This window comes from Schistocerca cancellata, chromosome 8 (genome assembly GCF_023864275.1).
Source record: "Schistocerca cancellata isolate TAMUIC-IGC-003103 chromosome 8, iqSchCanc2.1, whole genome shotgun sequence".
NCBI classification, from domain to species: Eukaryota; Metazoa; Arthropoda; class Insecta; order Orthoptera; family Acrididae; genus Schistocerca; species Schistocerca cancellata.
This window is the reverse complement of record NC_064633.1, coordinates 400,184,759-400,207,027: the sequence shown is the minus strand read 5'-3', so window position 1 is coordinate 400,207,027 and position 22,269 is coordinate 400,184,759. Positions and strand designations below refer to the sequence as shown.

The 22,269-nt window shown below is 42.1% G+C and overlaps 1 protein-coding gene across 1 annotated transcript in view; it reads right to left on the bottom strand.

Annotated features, from left to right (window-relative positions):
• Positions 1-17,369, bottom strand: part of LOC126094925 (venom carboxylesterase-6-like) — a 95,515-nt gene extending 78,146 nt beyond the window's left edge. The window contains exons 1-2 of the mRNA XM_049909571.1: positions 17,212-17,369; positions 488-622 (exon numbers count right to left, since the gene is read on the bottom strand). Coding sequence (XP_049765528.1) covers positions 488-622; positions 17,212-17,274 — 198 coding nt within the window. The 5' untranslated portion in view covers positions 17,275-17,369. The remainder of the gene's footprint in view (positions 1-487; positions 623-17,211) is intronic.
• Between the last annotated feature and the right edge of the window lie 4,900 nt (positions 17,370-22,269).

Sequence of the window (22,269 nt, the reverse complement as noted above, 5' to 3'; positions counted from 1 at the left end):
TCTAGTTTCGCGTCTAACGTGCCGGCCTAACCTTGGATTGCAGTGTTGGATGCAGTGATGGATTAGCGTGTGAGGATAATGGAAAATGAAGAAATCCTGTGCTGAGATTAGCCGTAATTAGGTATGTATGACGAAGGCAGTAGCTGTCTCCTTCTTGTGTTTTGAGAAGAATATAAGTTCGTAATTAGTAAAACTGTGTTGGTGTTCCTTATTACCAGACATTCAGTATTATAGTATTGAACAGAACGAACTGGAAAGTAACAACTTCCGAAGCAGTCAATTCAGATTACCAGCCCCATTAGGTTCACGGTCATGTTAATAATACATATTGGGCTGCTATTCGATCAGATCAGGTCGGGATAAAAAACGGAGGTGTTACAGTCTGAACAGTCAGGCAGTGAAATGAGTGCCATCGACCCATTGTAATGTCTACGGACGGGGCTCAACTGGAGGCCGGCTACAGGAGAGAAGACGTCGATATACTCACCACGAACCTGAGCTCCCCTAGCGGCGGCTCGGCGAACGGGATGGCGAGGTACCTGTGGTACGTCGTCCCCAGCACCGTCTGCTCCACGCTGCCTCGCAGGTCGCCCTGCTCCACCGTGGCGTACGCGTACTGCGCCTGTGGACGGAGGTAATGTGTCAGCAAAAGATGCTGCGTGCTATTCGAACCTGGCTTGAATTACTACCGTTAAAACTACTTCCATTTTTTTTTATAGCGATGAGGAGACATGGCTGTAGAGTAACCCCGCGTAATATTCAACAAGCAGAAAAAGAATCCAAGCAGAGATTTGGAAAGGGAATTATATTTTAGGGGGAAGAAGTAAAAACTTTGTTTTGAAGATGACACTGAAATGGAATGGACAACGTCTTGAAGAGATTACAAGGTGAATATGGAAAATAGCAAAATGAGGGTTATGAAGTGGAGTTGAATTAAAACAAGTTATTGTAAGGAAAATAGATTAGGAAGTGAGACTCTAAGAGTGGTTACTATCTTGGCAGACTGTCGACGACCGAAGCAGAGATTATACACGGTGATTTTTCCACCGCATACAAACTCTAGGGTTTGACCGATGTCAGGAAGCCGAACAGAAAAGGTCTGATGAACTTATTTCCGGAAATGCACCGTTTCCATGCTCGAGACCATTTATTCAATCATACATTGTTACAGAGACTGCGGTCTGATACTCGCTGTACCATGAAGCCACCGTTACTGTATGTGTTGCAAATGTGACTCAACGCATGCGTTTACGCGCCGTAGCATGTTCTGTCTCACACGTATAATCGGCCAGGTTGCATTCGAACTGTGCCAGAGGCAGCATGAATGCGCTGCTCCAGTGTCTCCACATCTGGAATGGGCTCTGCTTACACTTTTAAGATGGCCACATAACCAGCAATCTCACTGACTGGGATCTGGTGAACGAGCAGGCCATGCAACTGGACCCCCTCGTCTCATCCATCGACCAGAGAAGATGCGTCCGGACGTTAACGTCAAAGTGAGCTGGAGAACCATCATGTAGCAGCCACATAACCCTTCTTCCAGCAGGGGAAGAAAAGTCACCCGCAAGAAACGCCCATAGTTCCGGTCTGTTAGGCGACGTGGAAGGAAGATAGGTCCCAAAATACAGTCGCCAATCATGTCGACCTGCACCTTACTGCTGTACCGATGCTGATGATTCCCTGTCACCATACAATGGGCGTTCTGAATACTATCCCACAGATGACTCTAATGAAAGTTGAAGATAGCACTCCGCATAAAGATGGCCTCATCGACGAACAAGCTGGTTGACATAAATCCCAGAATGGTGGTTGTATGGTGAAGAGACTAGTGGAAAAACTGCTCCTGATGTGGAAAGTCGGTCGCCAGTAAGCCCTGCGCACGCTGTTGATGAAAAGGCTAGTAACAATTGAAAATGTTCCACACGTTCGTCTGGCTTAGCCTGTACTGGCGGGCCAACAGCCTGGTATAGACACGGCGGTAGCCTTTCACGCTGTTAATCAATCTTCCTCCAAATCTGGAGTCCGAATAGTTCTGGTACGTCCTTCATGATTTCATGCTTCCTAAAACGACCCTGTCTCGGACAAACGGTGAAACACGGTTGCAAACATTGAATGCCGTGGTTATTGTCGACGGGGTAGGTCTCCTAATACAACCTTGCTGCCTGCCGCCCGTTGCCATTTGCCTTTCCGCAAGTAAACATAACGTCGACAAGCTCTTGATCGAATACAGAATCATTGCTTACAACGCTGTACCACATCCACTACAAGATGAATCAGCAAGGGAAGTGAATTGGACACAACATTACCAGTTGCTATGATAGAAGAGGCCGCTAAGGACTGACGTATGAGGAGCAGTACCATCCTCTAGGAGAAAACCACACACAGTGTAACTGTGGCTGCATGGTACAGCGCTTGTTAGACGGCCGTCTCTGTAACAAAGAATGATTGAATAAATGTTCTCTAGTATTTGTTTCAAAAATGGTTCAAATGGCTCTGAGTACTATGGAACTAAACATCTGAGGTCACATTTCCCTAGAATTTAGAACTACTGAAACCTAACTAACCTAAGGACATCACACACATCCATGCCCGAGGCAGGATTCGAGCCTGCGACCGTAGCAGTCACGGGGTTCCGGACTGAAGCGCCTAGAACAGCTCCGCCAATCCGGCCAGCGCATTTATCCTCTCATTGATCAATCACTAGAGCTTGTACACGGTGGAAAAAATCACCCTGCATAAAATTTAGACCGACAATAGCACGAAAATTGAAATACTCTGCCGCAGTTTCTGCCTGTATGTCTTAAATACTCTCAGGAACTACTGAAGGGATTCTGATGCGGTTCCCACTGTTAGATATACTCGTTCAGGAGGAATGTTTGTGGACGTAACGTATTACCACTAAGCAACGATTTGTGTGCAATGTATGTACTGTTATCAGTTCCATAATTAGCTGCCATGTCGAGTGACATCTCGGAGCAATGATGAGAGCTATGAGCTTGTCAGTTACATAGGTGGCGACGCCTGGTGGGAAAAGCAGTACACAGCCGCCACAAGTCAAGACAGCAGCGAAACGTGAACGAATATATACGCTTATTATAACATCCTGCCCGGAGTTTTTCTCTGTGTACGTACAGAATAATCACTGGAGCTACTGTAGGCATTTAGATATGGGTTTCACTAACACATTGATACATGAGGAATGTTTGTGTATTTCATTTGTAAATATTTCACGCAAATTCGCTGAACTATAGTTATGTTTGTCCACTAAGTTGTGGCTCTTGCGAGTTTTCCTGACCTTTTGAAACGTCCCCTTAAAACAATTATACACGACTGTGCTTAACCTGACACACAATGTTTTTTTAGCGCAACGCAATCTGACTATCAAAGATCCCTGCAAAAGAATGGCCCTGAGTAACATTAAACTATACCTTTCACAAATAAATTACCTCACAAAAATCTCCGTTACTCGAACTACTGCAATACGGCGAGCGCCACTACTGCCAGCTAAATAACAGATTCAAACTACGGAAGGCACTAACTACTGATAGGGATAGTTAGCAAATGAAAGATTTTAATAGAGAACAAACACTGTATTTACCTTAATAATCATAATATATATAGCAGTTCAATTTCAAAACTTCCGCCATCTCTCTCCTCACATCCACCACTGCTGGCGGCTCACCTCCAACTGCCCAACGCTATGCGCTGTTAACATCCACCAGCCCAACAATACAATGGCAGACAACAATGCAAACTAGCCACAGACTGCACACAGCACAGCCAGTGATTTTCATATAGAGCGCTACGTAACGTTGCCAATAAGAAAACATAAACAGCCTACTTACATAAAGAAAACATAAACAGCCTACTTACACTTTGCTATTAAATAGTTCTAGTTATACGAAAAATGATGTGGAGCAATTGTTGCCAGAGCTAAAGAAAAGTCGAGGACACTCCGTTATATCTATTAAGACAAAGGCACAATAACAAATAGACTAGTTTCCAAGATACACGATGAAAAACTTCACCTTAAATGAGTTATAATGGTAACAAAAAATGAACCTTTATCAAATTAAATATGATCGCCGGTTTATGCATTTAGATAATAACAGTTTTATCCAAAACGTTTTGGGCAAGTAATTTAGTAATTACAAGTGTTTTGCGTCTGACCGTGGATACTTAAAAGTGTACTCGTGCGAGGTCGGGACTGGTCGGTAGTTGCTGATAAATTTGTAAAGCTCGAACGTCAGTGAAAGTATTAGGAAGTTTTTTCTGGGTGTATTTGTACAGAGTGTAGTCCAATACGGAAGGGAAACGTGGACGATAGGCCGTTCAGCTAAGAAAAGAACACAGCCTTTTGAAACGTGGAAGGACAATTCTGAAGGATAAGATGAGTAGATCGGATAGCTAATGAGCACGTAGCGAATCGTAGTGAGAAATAAAGAACTTTATGGCACAACGTGAATGAAATGAGTGATTCCTTGACAGTATTTACCCTGCGGCACTGTACCTCCGCTAGTTTCATAATGAAGATAAGAGTATGGACTAAAATTTAAAAAGATCCCGGTTCAAATGAATGCAGCTTATAGCAGTTATCTAGATATGAAGAAGCTTGTACAGAGTGGACTAGCGTAAAAAGTTGCATCGAACCACTCTTTGGAGTGGAGACCGTAACAACAACAACAACAACAACAACAACAACAACAGCTGTGCGTCATGCACTCTCGCTTGCTAAATGAACATGTGACGAAACGCGCTGTACTTCTTTGCATGACGTATCTTGTTGAATGACAAGAAACGCAGAAAACTGGTTTGGAATCTGTTATTTTTTGTGCGGAGTATAATTAGTGCACCCATAGTAAGATACTTCAGATCTCCGTCATATACTGGACATTTACTGAATCTGGGAGACTGGAACTTTGTTAATGTAGCAAAAAACGGTCGTGATCACGTTTTCGGACTCTCCATTCACTTTTCTTGGCTTGGTTTGGATTTGGGTTGTACATCTTTATTTGTAAATAAAAACTGCATAGTGCAATTTATTCCCGTGTTTACCAAGTTTAGTGACATGTATCACACCGATCACTTAAGACGGATTCAACAAAAAGAATGTATGTGTCATACGTATATAATTGAATGTTTATGACGGTCATTGCACTTGACAAAATGTTCCTCCATTTTGCGTAAACTTAAGGCATTTCTCAAGCCACCCCAGTACGGCAATTGTGCTTCATTGAGCGGTAGTATGAAATGTGTTTCATGGAGAACGAAGATACCAAATCACATGTGACGACAATAAAACTACAGAATATTTCACAAAAAGAGGCCATCACAGTGACGCAAATTTTCGGATTGTTATGTCCAGAATTTCAGGTATGTATGCCAAAGGCACAAGCAGAAGATGAAAGAAGAGAGAGAACATATATAACGCTACTAAAAGGAAATCACTAACTGTAACTTATTTCTGCTTTAAATTCCACCCGATAATAGCAAATACACTCTTCAAAAGTCACAAGAGGAGGATGTATACCTGGAGAAAATCTTTAGATACGGAAAGATTCCAGCTAGACTGCATCGGTTGCACAGAGGTATCGAAATCGTATACTGGCTTGCAAGGAGTACGCAGATAAAAGTGCGGGTGATAATTTAGTAGTTATCACAAGCAGGCTTAAATTTAAGAGACTCGTCCGGAAGATTAAATGTGAAAATATGGGATACTGTAGAACCCAGGAATAAGGTCACTGTGGCTATAAATTATGCGATAATGAATACTACATAGGCACATCAGTCGAAGCTGACAGGGACACCTCTAAAAACGGGAAGATTCTTTGGACACAGAAGAAATACTTCAACTGATCGGCGAAAGAATTACAAAAACGTCCAGGGAAATTCAGAAATAAATGCAAATCATTGACGAATTAAATAAACAGGAAACGCAGGGAACCCAATGCACAGTACGGTTGTGAAGAACTCGAAAAGAAACGTTGTCGCAAGGAAGTTTACAGCATAGAGAAGAGTTTAAAAAGGTTTCAGTGAAAGTGAAAGCAATGACGTCAACATTAATGGCTATGGAAATTCGATAATAGATAAGGAGAGAACGGATAGAGTGCATTGAAGACCACTACAGGGGATAGGATTTGTCTGATGATATGACTGTGGCTGAAATGGGAGACTTAGATGATACAGTGTTTAGGTTTAATACAGCTTCGAAGACTTCAGATCAAATAAGACAGAAGAGACAGATAATATTCCTTCAGAATTTCTGAAGTCAGCTGGGAAGTGGAAGCTAAGCGACTATTAAAGTTGGCGTGTGCAAAGTATGAGCCTGGAGAGACCATCGAATTGCATGGAAAAATATCTTCCATTAAATTCCGAAGGCAGCAAGTGCAGATACTTGCTAGAATTATCGCACAATCTACTGGTCATGCAACCAACTTGCTGACAAGACAAATACACAAAAGAAAGGAAATTTTATATTATATGATGATCAGTTTGCGTTTAGGAAAGGTACAGACGCCACAGCAGCAGCCTGACGTTGCGAATGATAATAGAGGCAACACTTACAAAAGACCAAGGGACGTTGCTAGGATTTGTCGCCATGAAATTTGCGTTCGATAATGTAAAAGAAGCCCAGAGAACAGTAGGAGTAAGCTATAGGGGAAGACGGATAATATTATATATGTACAAGAGCCAGATGGGAACAATAAGCGTGGAAGACAAAAACGCAGTGCTCGGAGTATAAGAGAGGGATGTAGCCTTTCGCCCCTACTGTTCAATCCATATATCGAAGAAGTAATGACCAAATTAAAAGAAAGGTTCAAGCTTGGGATTAAAGTTAAAGGCGGAGAGATGTCAATGATAAGATTCTCTGATGACATTGCTGTCCTCAGTAAGAGTGTAGAAGAATTACAGGATGTGTTGAATGAAAAGGAAAGCTGAATGAGTACGGAAAATGGATTAAGAGTAAATCGAAGAAAGCGAAACTAGTGACGTGTAACAGAAATGAGATTAGCGATAAACTTAACATCGACAGTGAGTAAGCGAAGTTAAGGAATTGTGCTTCCTTGGAAGCTAAATAACACACGATGGGTGAGACAGGGAGGACATTAAAAAAAGGAGAATAGTGCAGGTGGACAAGAGTCTTCTAAAATCAAACATCGAACTTAATCAAAAGCAGAATTTCGTGAGATGTACTTTTTGACTGTAGCATTTCATAGTAGTGAATCTTGGATTGTGGGCAAACAGAAACATAAGAAAATCGTAGCGTTTGATATGTCTTGCTAGAGATTGGTGTTAAAAATTAAGTGGTCTGATTAGATCAGGAACGATGAGGTCCTCCGAAGAATTGACGAAAGAAGGGTTATACTGAAAACACTGACAAGAATAAAGGTCCAGATGATAGGACATTTGTTAAAACATCAACGAACACTTTTTTGTGGAGACTGAGATATATCTAACACCTAACTTAGGACGTAGGCTGCAAGTGATACTCTGAGATGAAGAAGCTGACACAAGTGAATAATTCATGACGAGCCGCTGTGAACCAGTCAGAAGACTAATAATTCAAAAAAAGTTTGGGAGTAACAGACGCTTACCTAACACGCCAGTGGCCTATAAATGCGATAAGCGCATGGCAGCATTAATTTAGGTGTTGTTTTAAGATATTTATTCGCTATAATCTCAAAGAAATAAAATAGTCAAATGAAGTACGTAATCCTTGCAGGTGCTGAAACTTTACACATACACGTCGAGCAGTCGTGTACAACTATTGCCGACGAAACCGCTTTATCTCTGTAATTTGCTTCGAGGGAGGTGAATTACCTTCCAATGGTGGGAAGTTATTTACTCAGGAGTGTCTTAGATAAGACAGTATCTAACAGTAACAGTATGTTGATTACTGTGATATGAAGATTAAACTGTAATATTAATCATATAAAGGTGATTTAAGTTACGTATAAAATTTTCAGTATTCCACAGACGGTTCGATTTATCGAAACATGATTTTCCTTACGTTTGTTGATACGCCAGTGATGTATTAGGAAGGATAGGAACACAGCAATTAGTTTCATTCCCGCTGGTTTTTCCTTATTCTAACACATATCCAGATTTCAGGTACAAATATCCATCATTAGTGCATAACATAGCAACTCCCAGTAGTTCAAATCACTGTATGACTTTAGAGGTATGCAGGCAGAAGGAAACAGTCAGTTTCCTTATGCCTGTACACCAGTAAAGTCATGTGGTGACATGCAGGCTACAGCTGGAGGTTTGTTGGGTTATAAGTTACTCAAATGCACTGAAGATGGCTACTTATATCTGAAATTTGGATATGTGTAAGAATAAGGAAAACCAGCCGGATTGCGACTGACTGCTGCGTTCCTATCCTTCCTTACAATAACATACAGTCGCTGTACACAACGATTTCATATGAATTCATAGTTAGTGAAATGATATACTTCTCTTAATAGCATCCATTAGCTCATGGAAATAAGAGTCGTGATACAAGGCTCGCTAAAGCTTGCAGCGAAGTTTATTGCAAACAGTACTATTTCTTTGGAATATGTCAAAAGCTTAGTAAATGAGCTGAGAAGTTTCATAAAACACAAGCAATAATATTAGTTTACTGTGACAAAATCTAGATAATATATTAATTTGTGATAAGTTCTGCTGCTACAATACATACGTCGTTTGGTGGCTCTTACATCTGCAAAATATCTTATCTAAATAAAAAATACTAACTTCTAGAAATGATTTCTAAATTAATACTTCTATCCCTAGGGACGAGTAGAGAGTGTATGGTTAAGTGAACAAGAAACCTGTCGGGCGATAGACAATTTTTACGCTACAGGTACAAACATTTTGTTCCTGCCTTCCGCATCATGTGCTGAGTTGAAAATCGGAATTATCTCCCGTTTTTATTATCTTAAATTTACAGAAAACTGGCGGACAAAAATGTCCAATTCTAACCTCTAATGTAACAATAGGATATAATCAGTGAAAGGACAAACATATGCCACACGAAAATCCAACCACTCGCAACCACCTCAACATCTGACATTGTTTTCCATGTTCGTTGCTGTGCTACAGAAATTGTTCGTCTCCGACATCCGTTCTAGTATCAGGATATTGTCTATTATTTTAATTGAAGGAAAGGGAAGTAATTACTGAAATCAGCTGCATCGGAACTTTCTGCGGAACCAGTGGCGGCAAGTGAAAATGTGTGCTGGAGGAAGATTCGTACCCGGGATTTCCTGCTTAGTAGTTGCGTTAACCATTGCGCCACCCGCACACAGCGTTGATCGCAATTGCCCGTACTGTCTCGGTACATCAATCGGCCGAATCACATTCCCACCTAGCGCCATCTGTCATCAGTTCCCGAACATGTCCTCCATACTCGCCATTTTGAGATTCCCACGTGCACATAACTGTGCATCCACAATGAAGATGGTGGATTCATTACCCATCGAGGAGATTCAGTTATACGAATGTGTGATGCCTGTTCTTTCGGACAAGTAAACACTGCCTGATCAAAACGTGAAGCACCGAGAAGACATAGTAAGTTGTCAATTTAAATTTGTACACATACACCATCGGTGTGAAACTAAATGATTAGAGCAGCAATTCTTTGTGACAGGTAGAAAGACCAACAGAGGGCGTTACTGTTGCATGTATTTGCTGTTATTACCATGCCTCCTAAGGGTTTTGAGGGGCGTGAAAAGCGTCAGATGTTGGGTGATCTCTGTGAAGGATTTGGAGATGACATGTACTCGTGTGAAACAACGTCATCAGCACCTAACACAGCTAGGAAGGGGCCTCATTGTGTGTCACCATTTGGCCTGTTCGTCGAATGAAGCGGTATCCAAATTTGTAGGTTATTCGGATATGACACTAGCACGTGAACGTGAGGGCAGGCATTTTTGCCCTCACGGTTCCATTTCACCACATCGGCCTTCAACAAAAGTGGATCCCAGTATTGTACACGAAGCACGTCAGGGCACATTCGCACCAGCGCTTACCGTCTGAGAACCAGTAATGGACTTATTCCAACATTCTGTGTCACTCTTTACCACTGGTTGAAACTAGCAATAGCGAGACCAGGGAGTTACTGTGCATAGCTGCTGTTAACGTCGCATCACAAACGGCTTTGTTTGGGGCAGTCCGTGACTGGGAGGTGTAGACTGCTGATGATGGTGTTCCATTGCGTTCAGTGATTCATAGCAGTTCTACGCCAATACGGATGACAGTCGTCAGCTTGTATGGCGGCGACCTGGGAAAGAGGTCTCATTCTTCCCATTTTTTGAAGCTGCACATAGAAGGCGCTGCGAGCTTCATGGTATGGGGAGCCATCGGTTATGACTTCAGGTCACAGCTATTTGTGATTGAGGGAACTCAGATGGAACTATGGTACATTTTCGGACATCCTGTGTTCTCTCTCATGCGACAACATCGTGGTGCAGAACAGTGCTCGTTCGCACAAGGCATTTGTTTCTGTGAACTGTCTGCGTGATTTTGAGGTATCCCCGTTGCCGGTAAGATGCCCAAACCTTTCCCCAACAGAAGAGTTGAAGTAATGTTCGCAAGCGACGATTACATTAGCCCATTAAGGGCCACTATTTGGATTTTTAACATCCCTCCCGACGGGCCCAGATGATATTGAATGGTGTTACTCATTCTTAGCTAATGTTGTTGCTGCTACATTTTCGATAAGCAGATGAAACTTTATTATCAGCCTCAACAGGCATACAGCAGACGTTTAACAAAGGATGTAGCGAGACTGCTTGCAAAATTTGTGTTCAGTTTGGGGCTTCTTGTTGCGGGGCGTGAGGTCGGAAGGTCTTGACGATAACGTAACAGACGCTCTGTGGGTGCGATGCTGCTGTGGAAAGTACTGATACCACAGTGAATTTTATTATTAGTTTCTCTGTCCTCGCTTGGAGCGCTCTCTTATATTGTATTAGGCATCTTTTACAGGGTGTCTCTCCCAAGAGTCGTCACGCATTTTCTCTAGTGACTAATCCATGAAATTTCAGGCCCATACCGTTACCGTCGATATGCAGCATGATTTTGGAACATATATTGTGTTCGAACATTATGAATTACCTGGAAGAAAATGGTCTATTGATACACAGTCGCCGGCCGGAGTGGCCGAGCGGTTCTAGGCGCTAAAGTCTGGAGCCGCGCGACCGCTACGGTCGCAGGTTCGAATCCTGCCTCGGGCATGGAAGTGTGTGATGTCCTTAGGTTAGTTAGGTTTAAGTAGTTCTAGGTTCTAGGGACTGATGACCTCAGATGTTAAGTCCCATAGTGCTTCGAGCCATTTGAACCACTTTTGATACACAGTCAACACGGGTTTAGGAAACACCGTTCCTGTGAAACACAACTAGCTCTTTATTCACATGAAGTCTTCAGTGCTACTGACAAGGGATTTCAGATCGATTCCGTATTTCTGGATTTCCGGAAGGCTTTTAACACTGTACCATACAAGCGCCTCATAGTGAAATTGCGTGGTTATGGGGAATATCGTCTCAGTTATGTGACTGAATTTGTGATTTCCTGTCAGAGAGGTCATAGTTCGCAGCAACTGACGGAAAATCATCGAGTAAAACAGAAGTAATTTCTGGCGTTCCCCAGGGTAGTCTTATAGGCCCTTTGGTGTTCCTTACCTATATAAACGATTTGGGAGACAATCTGAGCAGCATTCTTCGGTTGTTTGCAGATGACGCTTTCGTTTATCGACTAATAAAGTCATCAGAAGATAAAAAAAACTACAAAACGATTTAGAAAAGATATCTGAATGCTGCGAAAAGTGGCAGTTGACCCTAAATAACAAAAAGGGTGAGGTCATCCACGTGAGTGCTAAAAGGAACTCGTTAAACTTCGGTTACACGATAAATCAGTCTAATCTAAAAGCCGTAAATTCAGTTAAATATCTAGGTACTACAATTACAAACAACTTAAATTGGAAGTGATAATGGCTCTGAGCACTATGGGACTTAACTTCTGGGCCGGCCGCGGTGGACGTGCGGTTCTAGGCACTTCAGTCCGGAACCGCGTGACTGCTACGGTTGCAGGTTGGAATCCTGCCTCGGGCATGGATGTGTGTGATGTCCTTAGGTTAATTAGGTTTAAGTAGTTCTAATTTCTAGGGGACTGATGACCTCAGATGCTGAGTCCCATAGTGCTCAGAGCCATTTGAACCAACTTAACTTCTGAGGTCATCAGTCCCCTAGAACTTGGAACTATTTAAACCTAACTAACCTAAAGACATCACAAACATCCATTCCCGAGGCAGGATTCGAACCTGCGACCGTAGCGGTAGCGCGGTTCCAGACTGTAGCGCCTAGAACCGCTCGGCCACATGCGGCCGGCTCGAACACCTTATCCAGAATATCCCACACTGATATCGGTTTACATGCGCAGGAGTCAGTGGCATTTTGTAACACATAATTTTCAGGACAGTTTCCTCAAAAAATGGTTCAAATGGCTCTGAGCAGTATGGGACTCAACTACTGTGGTCATAAGTCCCCTAGATCTTAGAACTACTTAAACCTAACTAACCTAAGGACATCACACACATCCACGCCCGAGGCAGGATTCGAACCTGCGACCGTAGCGGTCGTGCGGTTCCAGACTGTAGCGCTTTTAACCGCTCGGCCACTCCTGCCGGCGCGGTTTTCTTAACTTATCACCAATACCGTGGACTTACAGATCTGTGTCGTGTGTGTTCCCTATGTGCCTATGCTATTAGCACCAGTTTTGTATAGTGCCACGTTGTGTGGCACCACCTTCTGCCATTATCCTTAATTTATGAGCATGAGTGTAGTTGCGTTATGTTACATTTACGTTCTGCGTTAGAAAAACCACGGCATATACGCCCTCTTAAGAAAAAAAAAGGGGGAAGCCGCATGGTGTCGTTCAACGGTAGATGGGAATTTCTATACTTTTACTATCGTCTGATGGCCGAGCGAAGTTCTATATATTGCACCACACTCTTATAAGCAGGAGAAACGCTTATTGCAACGTCAGTGCAACACCAACCACAGCGACGATCTGGTGCACAGCACTGAATACTGGTTGATTGAGGTTGGGCATCAAGGAAAACTGAGTTAAGGAAAAGAAAGTAGTAACAAATTTTTTATAGGCGGAATATCTAATTATTTGGACTCATTATGTGGCTTAATGCAAGAGGGGAATCATTCGGTAACAGATACGGTGAACAAGCGATATGCTGTTAAACAAAATTGAATCCTATGGAAAATTCAGTTTCAAATTCATTATAAGGAACAATTTCCCAGAACGCAAGGCAATCGCTTGTGAACCAGGCCTGACTGATTACGTTTCAGTAACCGAAACATTTCTTCGCAAACTCTCAAAGAGAGTCTAAGATTTTGCAACACTGAAGACTAATTTCGATTTATTTTTGAAACCATTCTTGTTTTGGGTTCTGATGTACGTCATTACCTTCAGCTTGAGCTGATAGACGTGCTGCATACCAGCCGGCTCAACGCCATTTTTGCCAATCTAATTATTTACAAGAAACTTATAAAACATTATCCAAAGAGAATAATCCTTGACCACACAGACAAGCCGCTTAAGTTATTTCAGTTTTTGGTTCAATGAAGTGCGGGAAGGTCTTTTCTTCTGTTAATAAATTGACAAAGTCCAGCCAGCGTTCGGGTTTAACAGATTTTAATCTGCCCAACTCCATTTGCTTGACTCCATCACAAATCATATTTGCACGTATACACTGACGAAAAAAACTGCAACACAGAAAAATAAGTAATTAAATTTGGGGCATATATTTGTGTAGGTAACATGTGTAAGTGATTCGCATTGCAAGATCATAGACTAACGTAAGTACGAGATAACCATTGCAAATGTGAAATGTTGGTACGTTAATAATCGGAGTAACCAGATGAACTGTGTTGTACAGGTGCCGGAAATCAGGTTGTGGAATAGATTTCCATGATCGTTGTACTTGCTCGGTCGATACAGGGACGGTTAATGCTGTTTGTGTACGGTGTGGATAACGCTGTAGTTGTCATCTGATGATGTCCCATATGTGCTCTATTGGAGACAGATCTGGTGATCGAGTAGGCCCAAGCAACAAGTTGATACGCTGTAGAGTATGCTGGATTAAAACAGTGTTATGTGCACGAGCGTTAGCCCGTTGGAAAACACCTCCTTGAATGTTGTTCATGAATAGCAGCACAACAGGTCGACTCACCAGACAGACGTGCAAATTTGCAGGCAGGATGCGTGGGATAACCATCATAGTGCTCCTGAAGTCACATGAAATCGCACCCCAGACCACAGCTCCAGATGTAGGTCCAGTGTATCCAGCACAAAGACAAGGTAGTTGCAAGCCCTCAACTGGCCTCCTTCTAACCAACACACGGCCATCACTGGCACCGAGGTAGAGCCATTATTCATGATAAAACACAACAGACCTCCACCCTTCCCTCCAATGATGTCTTGCTCGACACCACTGAAGGCGTTAATGTTGGTGGTTTGGGGTCAGTGAAATTCAGAGGTTCTGGCTTGGAGCTGTCCTCGAAGTAACCGATTTACAACAGTTTGTTTTGTCACTGCGGTGCCAACGACTACTCTTATTGCTGCTGCATATGCAGTGGGGTGCGCCAAAACCATACACTAAACACGATCGTCTCAATTCTTGGTACTGCCATATGGCTGTCCGGAGCCTGCTCTTCTTAAGACCGTACATTCTCGTGAGCACTGCTGCCAGCAACCACGTTCAGTGGCTACATTCCTGCCTAGTCTTTGCGCAGTATCGCAGAAGAAACATCCAAATTCTCGTAGCCCTACTGAACGACCTCATTCAAACTCAGTGAGGGGCAGATAGTGGCGTCTTGGTCGCCTTAAGGGGGATAGGCGTCGAGGGGCCAACTTGGAGCTGGAGAGGCACCATAGGACATTTTAATTTCCACTGTCTATACTTTTACAAACTAATTCATAAAACTTTGTCAGCATGACCAGGAAGGTTTCAGGATTCACACTCATAGCAGTGGAAGTTCAAAAACATAACAAAATAAGTCTTTTTTGCATGTGAAACATCATCATTTTTTCGCTTACTATTGGCTGCATTTGTTGCATTTGTTTCTTCATAGGTAAGGTCGATGAATTTTGCACATCATACAGACCATACTTACAGGTGTATGAAACTTTATAATTTACTTAATTTATGAAAAAATGAACGAGCTGTTACATTTTAAACTTCATTTTTGAAAAAAAAAACAAAATTTATAGTCAATTATCTCAATTTTTATCACAGTTATTAATAGATTTGGAAAATTCTAGAGTTTCATACACCTGTAAGTATAGTTTGTATGCTATGCAATATTCATTGAAGAATCTTTCTTGTTTATGAAGAAAAGAGTACCTACAGCAACAAGTGCAGCCAATGGTAAATGAAAAAATGATGACATGGCACACGTAAAAAAAAAATTATTTTGTAATGTTTTTGAGATTCCACTGCTAAGAGCGTGAATCCTGAATCCTTCCTGGACATGCTGACAAAATTTTATGAATTCATTTGTAAAAGTATAGACAGTGGGAATTAAAATGTCCTATGGTGCCTCTCCTGCTCCAAGTCGGCTCGTTTGTTGTCTTGTTCTGCTTTAAAGGCATTCTTGAATAGCATTAGCTCGCCACATCCGGTCTCAAAGGTAATAACGCTCACGGCCACTATAGCGTTTCTTTAAAGCAAACCTGATTTGCGTCCTCATAGTGACGCCGGTGCTAGCACCACTCCTATGCGACTGGCGTGAAATTTGAATATACTTCGTCTTTCAGATGTAAAAATACGCCTACCAACTTTTCTTACATCGCACGACTCCTTCTTGTTGTTAATGTTTTCCTCTGTCAGTGTATTCTGAAATCTAAATGTGTGTAAATTTATAAACAAAAAACGTAATGTTACAGGGTGACGATTATTGAACTATATAAAGAAACATTAATTACTTAAAAATTATTTATTCAACATGTAAACGTCTCTACAGATTTTTGGATTTAGGTTATGACATGTTTGATATGTCTACCATCATTGGAGATGATGTTACGCAGACGAATAGCGAAATTATGCATGACCCACTGAAGCGTCACAACATCGATTTTGTCGATGACTTCCTGAATGGCTCTTTTCAACTCAGCGATGGTTTTGGGATTGTTGCTGTATATCTTGTCTTTAATATATCCCCACAGAAAGGAGTCGCATGTGCTAAGGTCCGGAGAATATGGCGGTAAAGAGAGGCCGTTCCAAGAATGTGGTCCCCAAAAATCCTCGTCCATGACATCAGACACGCTCTTGCTTCTATGGGGTCCAGCTCCGTCTTGCTTGAACCACATCCTGTCGAAATCAGGGGCACTTTGGATAATGGGGATGAAATCGTCTTCCAAAACGTTCACGTACCGTTCGGTAGTCACCGTGTCATCGGAAAATATGGCACCGATTATTCCGTGACTGGACACCGAACACCATAGTCACCGCTTGAGGGTAAAGAGACTTCTCTATCGCGAAATGCAGATTCTCAGTCCTCCAAATGCGCCAATTTTGCTTATTAACGAACCCATTCAAATGAAAGTGGGCTTCGTCGCTGAACCAAACCATGCTTGCACATACTTATTCCCATCATGTCCAGCGGCCAACCGTGCAGTTTGAACGAGCTAACTCAAACCGTTCAGAAATTATGACGATTTCATTTCATACATTTCAATAATTGTCACCCTGTAAAGCCTCTACTGAAGCTTTCTTGTACTGCTCACTGTGTTAGCACTATCTAAAGTACTGTTTGATGCAGTAACAAGAATTATTGCTACAGCAGAAAAATTAAAAGTTGGAAAGAAACACACGTGATGAAATCCTTCTTATGAAGGTGTGCTACATTATTCGCCTCTTAGATGTAGTTGCACTGTGCCACAAACACGTCTGAGTTTCCCTCGTGTGCAGGCTGCGGCATATGGCCATCTCACTCACACATCTTCTCGGAAGAGCACAGTAGTGGGGAGAAGCTGAGTGCTGAGCAGACTACGCGACGTCTGGAGGAGGGCGAGCGCGCTCCTGAAGCGCAAATCTTAGCCAGGCCTGTTCTATGTTAAACGTCATCTTATTATTTGTAACGGCTAATAAATCGGGCTAGTCCTGTGAGGACACTTGATACTGTTTCTGAAAAAGACACCAAGCTGCATACTCACATCGCACGAGAACGCTAAACTGGCAAGAACCGCTGTCACCAGCTGCCAGGCAAGACGGTCCATTTCGCTGGGCTGAGTTGCTGTCTCAACGCGCGGTTATTCGACAGGTCCTGGGTGCTCTTCCTTCTGAGGTTCTTATCAAGCGTTTCTGTGATATCAGTCGGTCGCCCCCTTCGATAACACACTCGTAACGAGACATGTTGTATTACTTAAATGGTTCTGTTTACCGATAGCGTAGAGATAACTACTAGTTCCCATCGATATCACCTTCTTAACCTTCAAATGATATCGTGAAATCTCGTTTGTGACTGGAGAATGTTTCGAAGTGCAACAACGAAAATGAGATAATATCAGCTCTAGAACGACTTTTTTGTCGTCGTAATGCCTACCACCGATTTATGATGGCCTTACTAACCATATCGTTATCTTCCAGGTAGTCAGACACTACTATATAATGATCATGAGTCTATTACTAAGTAATACAGATAATAAAGGTAATCAGACACTGAAATTAAACAACTTTCAGTGCAAATATTACTTCTTCGATTTATTAAAAAAGAATCTTGTTTTTAGTATGAATACTTCATCCTCTGAAACTACACATCTTATAAATTGTTCAAAACATTTTTTCCCCACCTGTCTGTCTATGAACTTGAGTGCGCCCAAGTTAATGATGTAGAAAAAGGAAACATCTCGAAATACACCGCCTGCCACACACTCACAAGAGAGGAGGAAACGATACGAAACTTCACAGGTTCAGAAGGTATTTATTATTATTTTAGAGATCACAACAGCGAGTCAGATTTACGAAGATCTAGGCATTATAAGCCTTTCACCCCTCATGAGCTGGATGAATGAAATGATTCCGTTGAGAAAAGTGTCATATAGCAGTTGTACCCCTTCCTGAGGGAAGCTGGAAGTATTCGGTTATGATGCATAGTGGCACTGGGATAGAGCTAAGGTCCGAGCAGGTCCCACACATGGTCTGTTGAGGACAGATATGGGGATTTTGCTGGCCAATAAGAGCACCACAACAACACGCAGACAGTCTCTACGAGCATCGTCCTGTTCAAAGCATGAGAGGTAACAAATGAGGACCTAGTGCGTTGCGTGACGCAACGTTAAGCAATCAGAGGTCCCTCAATAACCACCAACTGTGAACTGAAGTCATGCCTGATGGCATTCCACACAATGACGTGACGAGTAACACTGCTGTTCCTCTCCAGAACACAGCGAAGAATGGGACTTCTCCCCATCTCGCCACCACAAGCACCAATGCCTCTCATTCGAAGTAACGCGCTACCGTGATTCATCGATGAATACAATGTGACGCCATTCATCAACAGTCCATCTTTCCCAGTCACGTCACTTCAAATCCAGCCGTTTGTTTTGTAATGTTAACGGTTGTCTTTCAAAAAGAACCCAGTTTTATAAATCACTGTTTCATTATTTGTCAGGCTGCATTCCGACAGCACTCTACGAACTAGAAGGTGTGTGGACATGTAGCTTATTCACCTATGAGTCTTGTACAGGAAAAATCATCAAAAGGCAAAATTCTTCTATGACCTATGGCTTTCAAAGCGCGTCACATGCCTTTGTGTCAAGTCACATAACGTTTTAGGTATGGCTTGAAGATTTGACAGGTGTCCTAACGTATTGAGGAACATGACACGGCCCTCTTACGTTCACAACATTTACTCAAACACGTGGGAACCCACTAAATACTCCGTCATGGATTTTGTTGTAACGGTTTCTCTTCTTTGCTCATCACTGGATGCGATGTCCTCCAGCCTGTCAGCGTCTGCAACAGAGACGTGTCCCAGCCCTTTGTGACCCGCAGCAGCGGCAGTATCCTTGGATCCTGTCCCGCATTTGGTAAGCTTCATCGAGCAGGAAAATCAGCTGTTATTGTCAGCTGAAGAAACCCTGCCAGCCCCTGACTCGCCGAAGTACACCGAGGGCCCTAACCATCATGACGCAGAAATGTAAAGTTACCGTTGCAGACGCAAAACCCCATAAACCACGAGGGGCACATAAAACTAAAACCATTTAAGCGTGCTTCGGATGCCAGGTGTCAGTGCCATACCCCGGAGGTAAACGGTAAGAAGGAAAGGAAGAAATCAAAAATTCACACTTAGGATACACAAGAGGTGCCATACGCACTCAGATTGTGCCGGTAAGAGATAAGACTTTCGGAATGTTCGTAGACACTCTTTACTACATCGTGTTATGATTATAACATTGTTTTCTTTTTTTGAGGTTACTGCACTGTGTTAGGTTAACGGGATTTCTGTTTTCATTTTCTACTATGTTTCTATAATGGTGATGGTAGTTAGTGTAGTGTTAGTGGGCCTTGTGTGTACAGGATTTCAACTTTCAAGAGAGGAGATAGAGTGATACGATTCCTTTCCCCCATGTTTCGTTACTTTTTTGTTCTATTTTCTGTCATCAGTCTACTGACTAGTTTGATGCAGCCTGCTAAGAATTCCTCTCTTGTGACAATCTTTTCATGTCAGAGTAGCACTTGCAACCTATGTCCTCAATTATTTTCTGGATGTATTCCTATTTCTGTCTTCCAGTGCGTTGTTACCCTCTACAACCCCCTAATATCTTAAAAGACGTCCTATCATCCTGCCCCTTCTTGTTGTCAGTGTTTTCCATACGTTTCTCTCCTTGTCGATTCTGCAAAGAACCGCCTCCTTTCTTATCTTTTCTGTCCATCAAATTTTCAACATTCTCCTGTAGCACTGCATCTCAGATAGTTCGATTCTCTTCCTTTCCGGTTTTCCCATAGTCCAAGTTTCACTACCATAAAATTCTGTGCTTCAAACGTGCATTTTCAGAAATTTGTTCCTCAAATTAAGGCCTATGTTTGACACTAGAAGCCTTCTCCTAACCAGGAACGCCCTTTTTGCCAATTCCCGTCTGCTTTTGACGTCCTCCTTACTCCGTCCAGCATGCGTTGTTTTGCTACCTAGGTAGCAGAAATCCTTAACTCCAGCCACTTTGTGATTACCAATCTTGATGTTACGTTTCTCGGTGCTCTTATTTCTCCTTTTCATTACTTTCGTCTTTCTTCTAGTCACTCTCAGTCCACATTTTGTAAGCATTAGACTGTTCATTCCACTCAGCAGATCCTATACTTCTTCTTCACTTTCAGTGAGGATAGTAATGTCATCAGCGAATCTTATTATTGATATCCTTTCACCTTCAATTTTAATTCCGCTCTTGAACCTTTCTTTTATTTCCGTCATTGCATCTCCGATGTATATATTGAACAGTAGTGGTGAAGGACAATATCCCTGTCTTACACCCTTTTTAATTCGAGTGCTTCGTTGTTAATCTTCCCCTCTTAGCTCTTGTACATAATGTATACTACACGTCTTTCCCTGTAGCTATTTTTCTAAGAGTTTCGAACATGTTGCACCATTTTACATTGTCGAACGCTTTTTCCAGATTGACAAATGCTATGAAGTGTCTTTCCATGAATTTTATTTGGTCTTGCTAAACTTACCAACCGCAACGTCACAACAGCCTGATGACTTAACCTATCCTAAAACCAAACTGATCGTCATTGAACAAATACTAAATTTTCTTTCACATTCTTCTGTGTACTACCCCTGTCAGCAACTTGGATGCATGTGCTGTTACGTTGAGTGCGCAATATTTCGCTTAGTTGTGAACTCTAGAAATCTCCCGAATTGAGTGGATGCTTTTTTTACGAAAGTGAGATGGTTTATTCGCAGATTCAATATTCTACGCAACAACGTGAATAGTCGTATCCTTGCCATTCCCGAAATGATTTTAGAAATTCTGATGAAATGTTTTCTATCCTTTCTGCCTTATTCGATCTTAAGTTCCTAAAGCTCTTTTAAATTCCGATTCCAATACTGGATCGCTTATTTCTTCTATATCGACTCTTGTTTCTTCTCCTATCGCGTCATCAAACAAGTTTTTCCGCTCATACAGGCCTCCGATGTACTCTTCCCACCTATCAGCTCTCTCCTGTGCGTTTAACAGAGGAATTCCCATCACACTCTTAATGTTACCAACCTTCCTTTTGATTTCACCAAAGGTTGTTTAGGTTTTTCTGTATGAAGAGCCAGTCCTTTCGACATTCATTTCTGCTTCGATTTCTTCACATTTTCCAAGTACCCATTTAGTCTTAGCTTTGCTGCACCTTCTATTTATTTCACACGTAAGTGACTTGTATTTCTCTATTCCTGAGTTTCCCTGATCATTTTTGTACTTCCTTCTTTCATCGATCAGCTGAAGTACGTCTTCTATTGCACATAGTTTCTTAGCAGTTATCTTATTTGTAACTATTTTTTTCCATCCAACTTCTGTAGTTGCTCTCTTAGAGACGTCAACTTCGATTCAACTGAACTGTCTATTAAGTTATTCCTTATCGTAATATCTATAATCTCAAAAAGAACTTCTAACGTATTTCTTCATCCCTTCTTACTTCCGTATCCTACATGTTTGCGCAGTGATTCTCCCTGACTTGCCTCTTAAACTTCTGCTAACTCTTCATCATGGTTGACTTGTTATCTGAGCCTACAGCTGCTTCTGCTATTCCTTAAAATCCAATATCGGATTTCTGTTTGACGGTGATGTAATCTGACTGAGATATTCCCGTATCTCTCGGCCTTTTCCAAGTATGCCTCCTAAAATGGTTCAAATGGCTCTGAGCACTATGGGACTTAACATCTGAGGTCATCACTCCCCTAAAACGTAGAACTACTTAAACCTTACTCACCTAAGGACATCACACACATCCATGCCCGAGGCAGGATTCGAACCTGCGATTGTAACAGTCGCGCGGTTCCGGACTGAAGCGCCTAGAACCGCTCGGCGATCGGGCCGGCAAGTATGCCTCCTCCTCTTGCGATTCCTGAACGAAGTATTCGCAATCACTAGGTGAAATTTATTGCAAAATTCAATTATTCTTTCTCCTCTCTCATTCTTATTACCAATCCCATATTCTCCCGTAACGCTTTCTTCTACTCCCTCGCCTGCACTGCATTTCAATCGTCAATGACTATTAAATATTTGTCT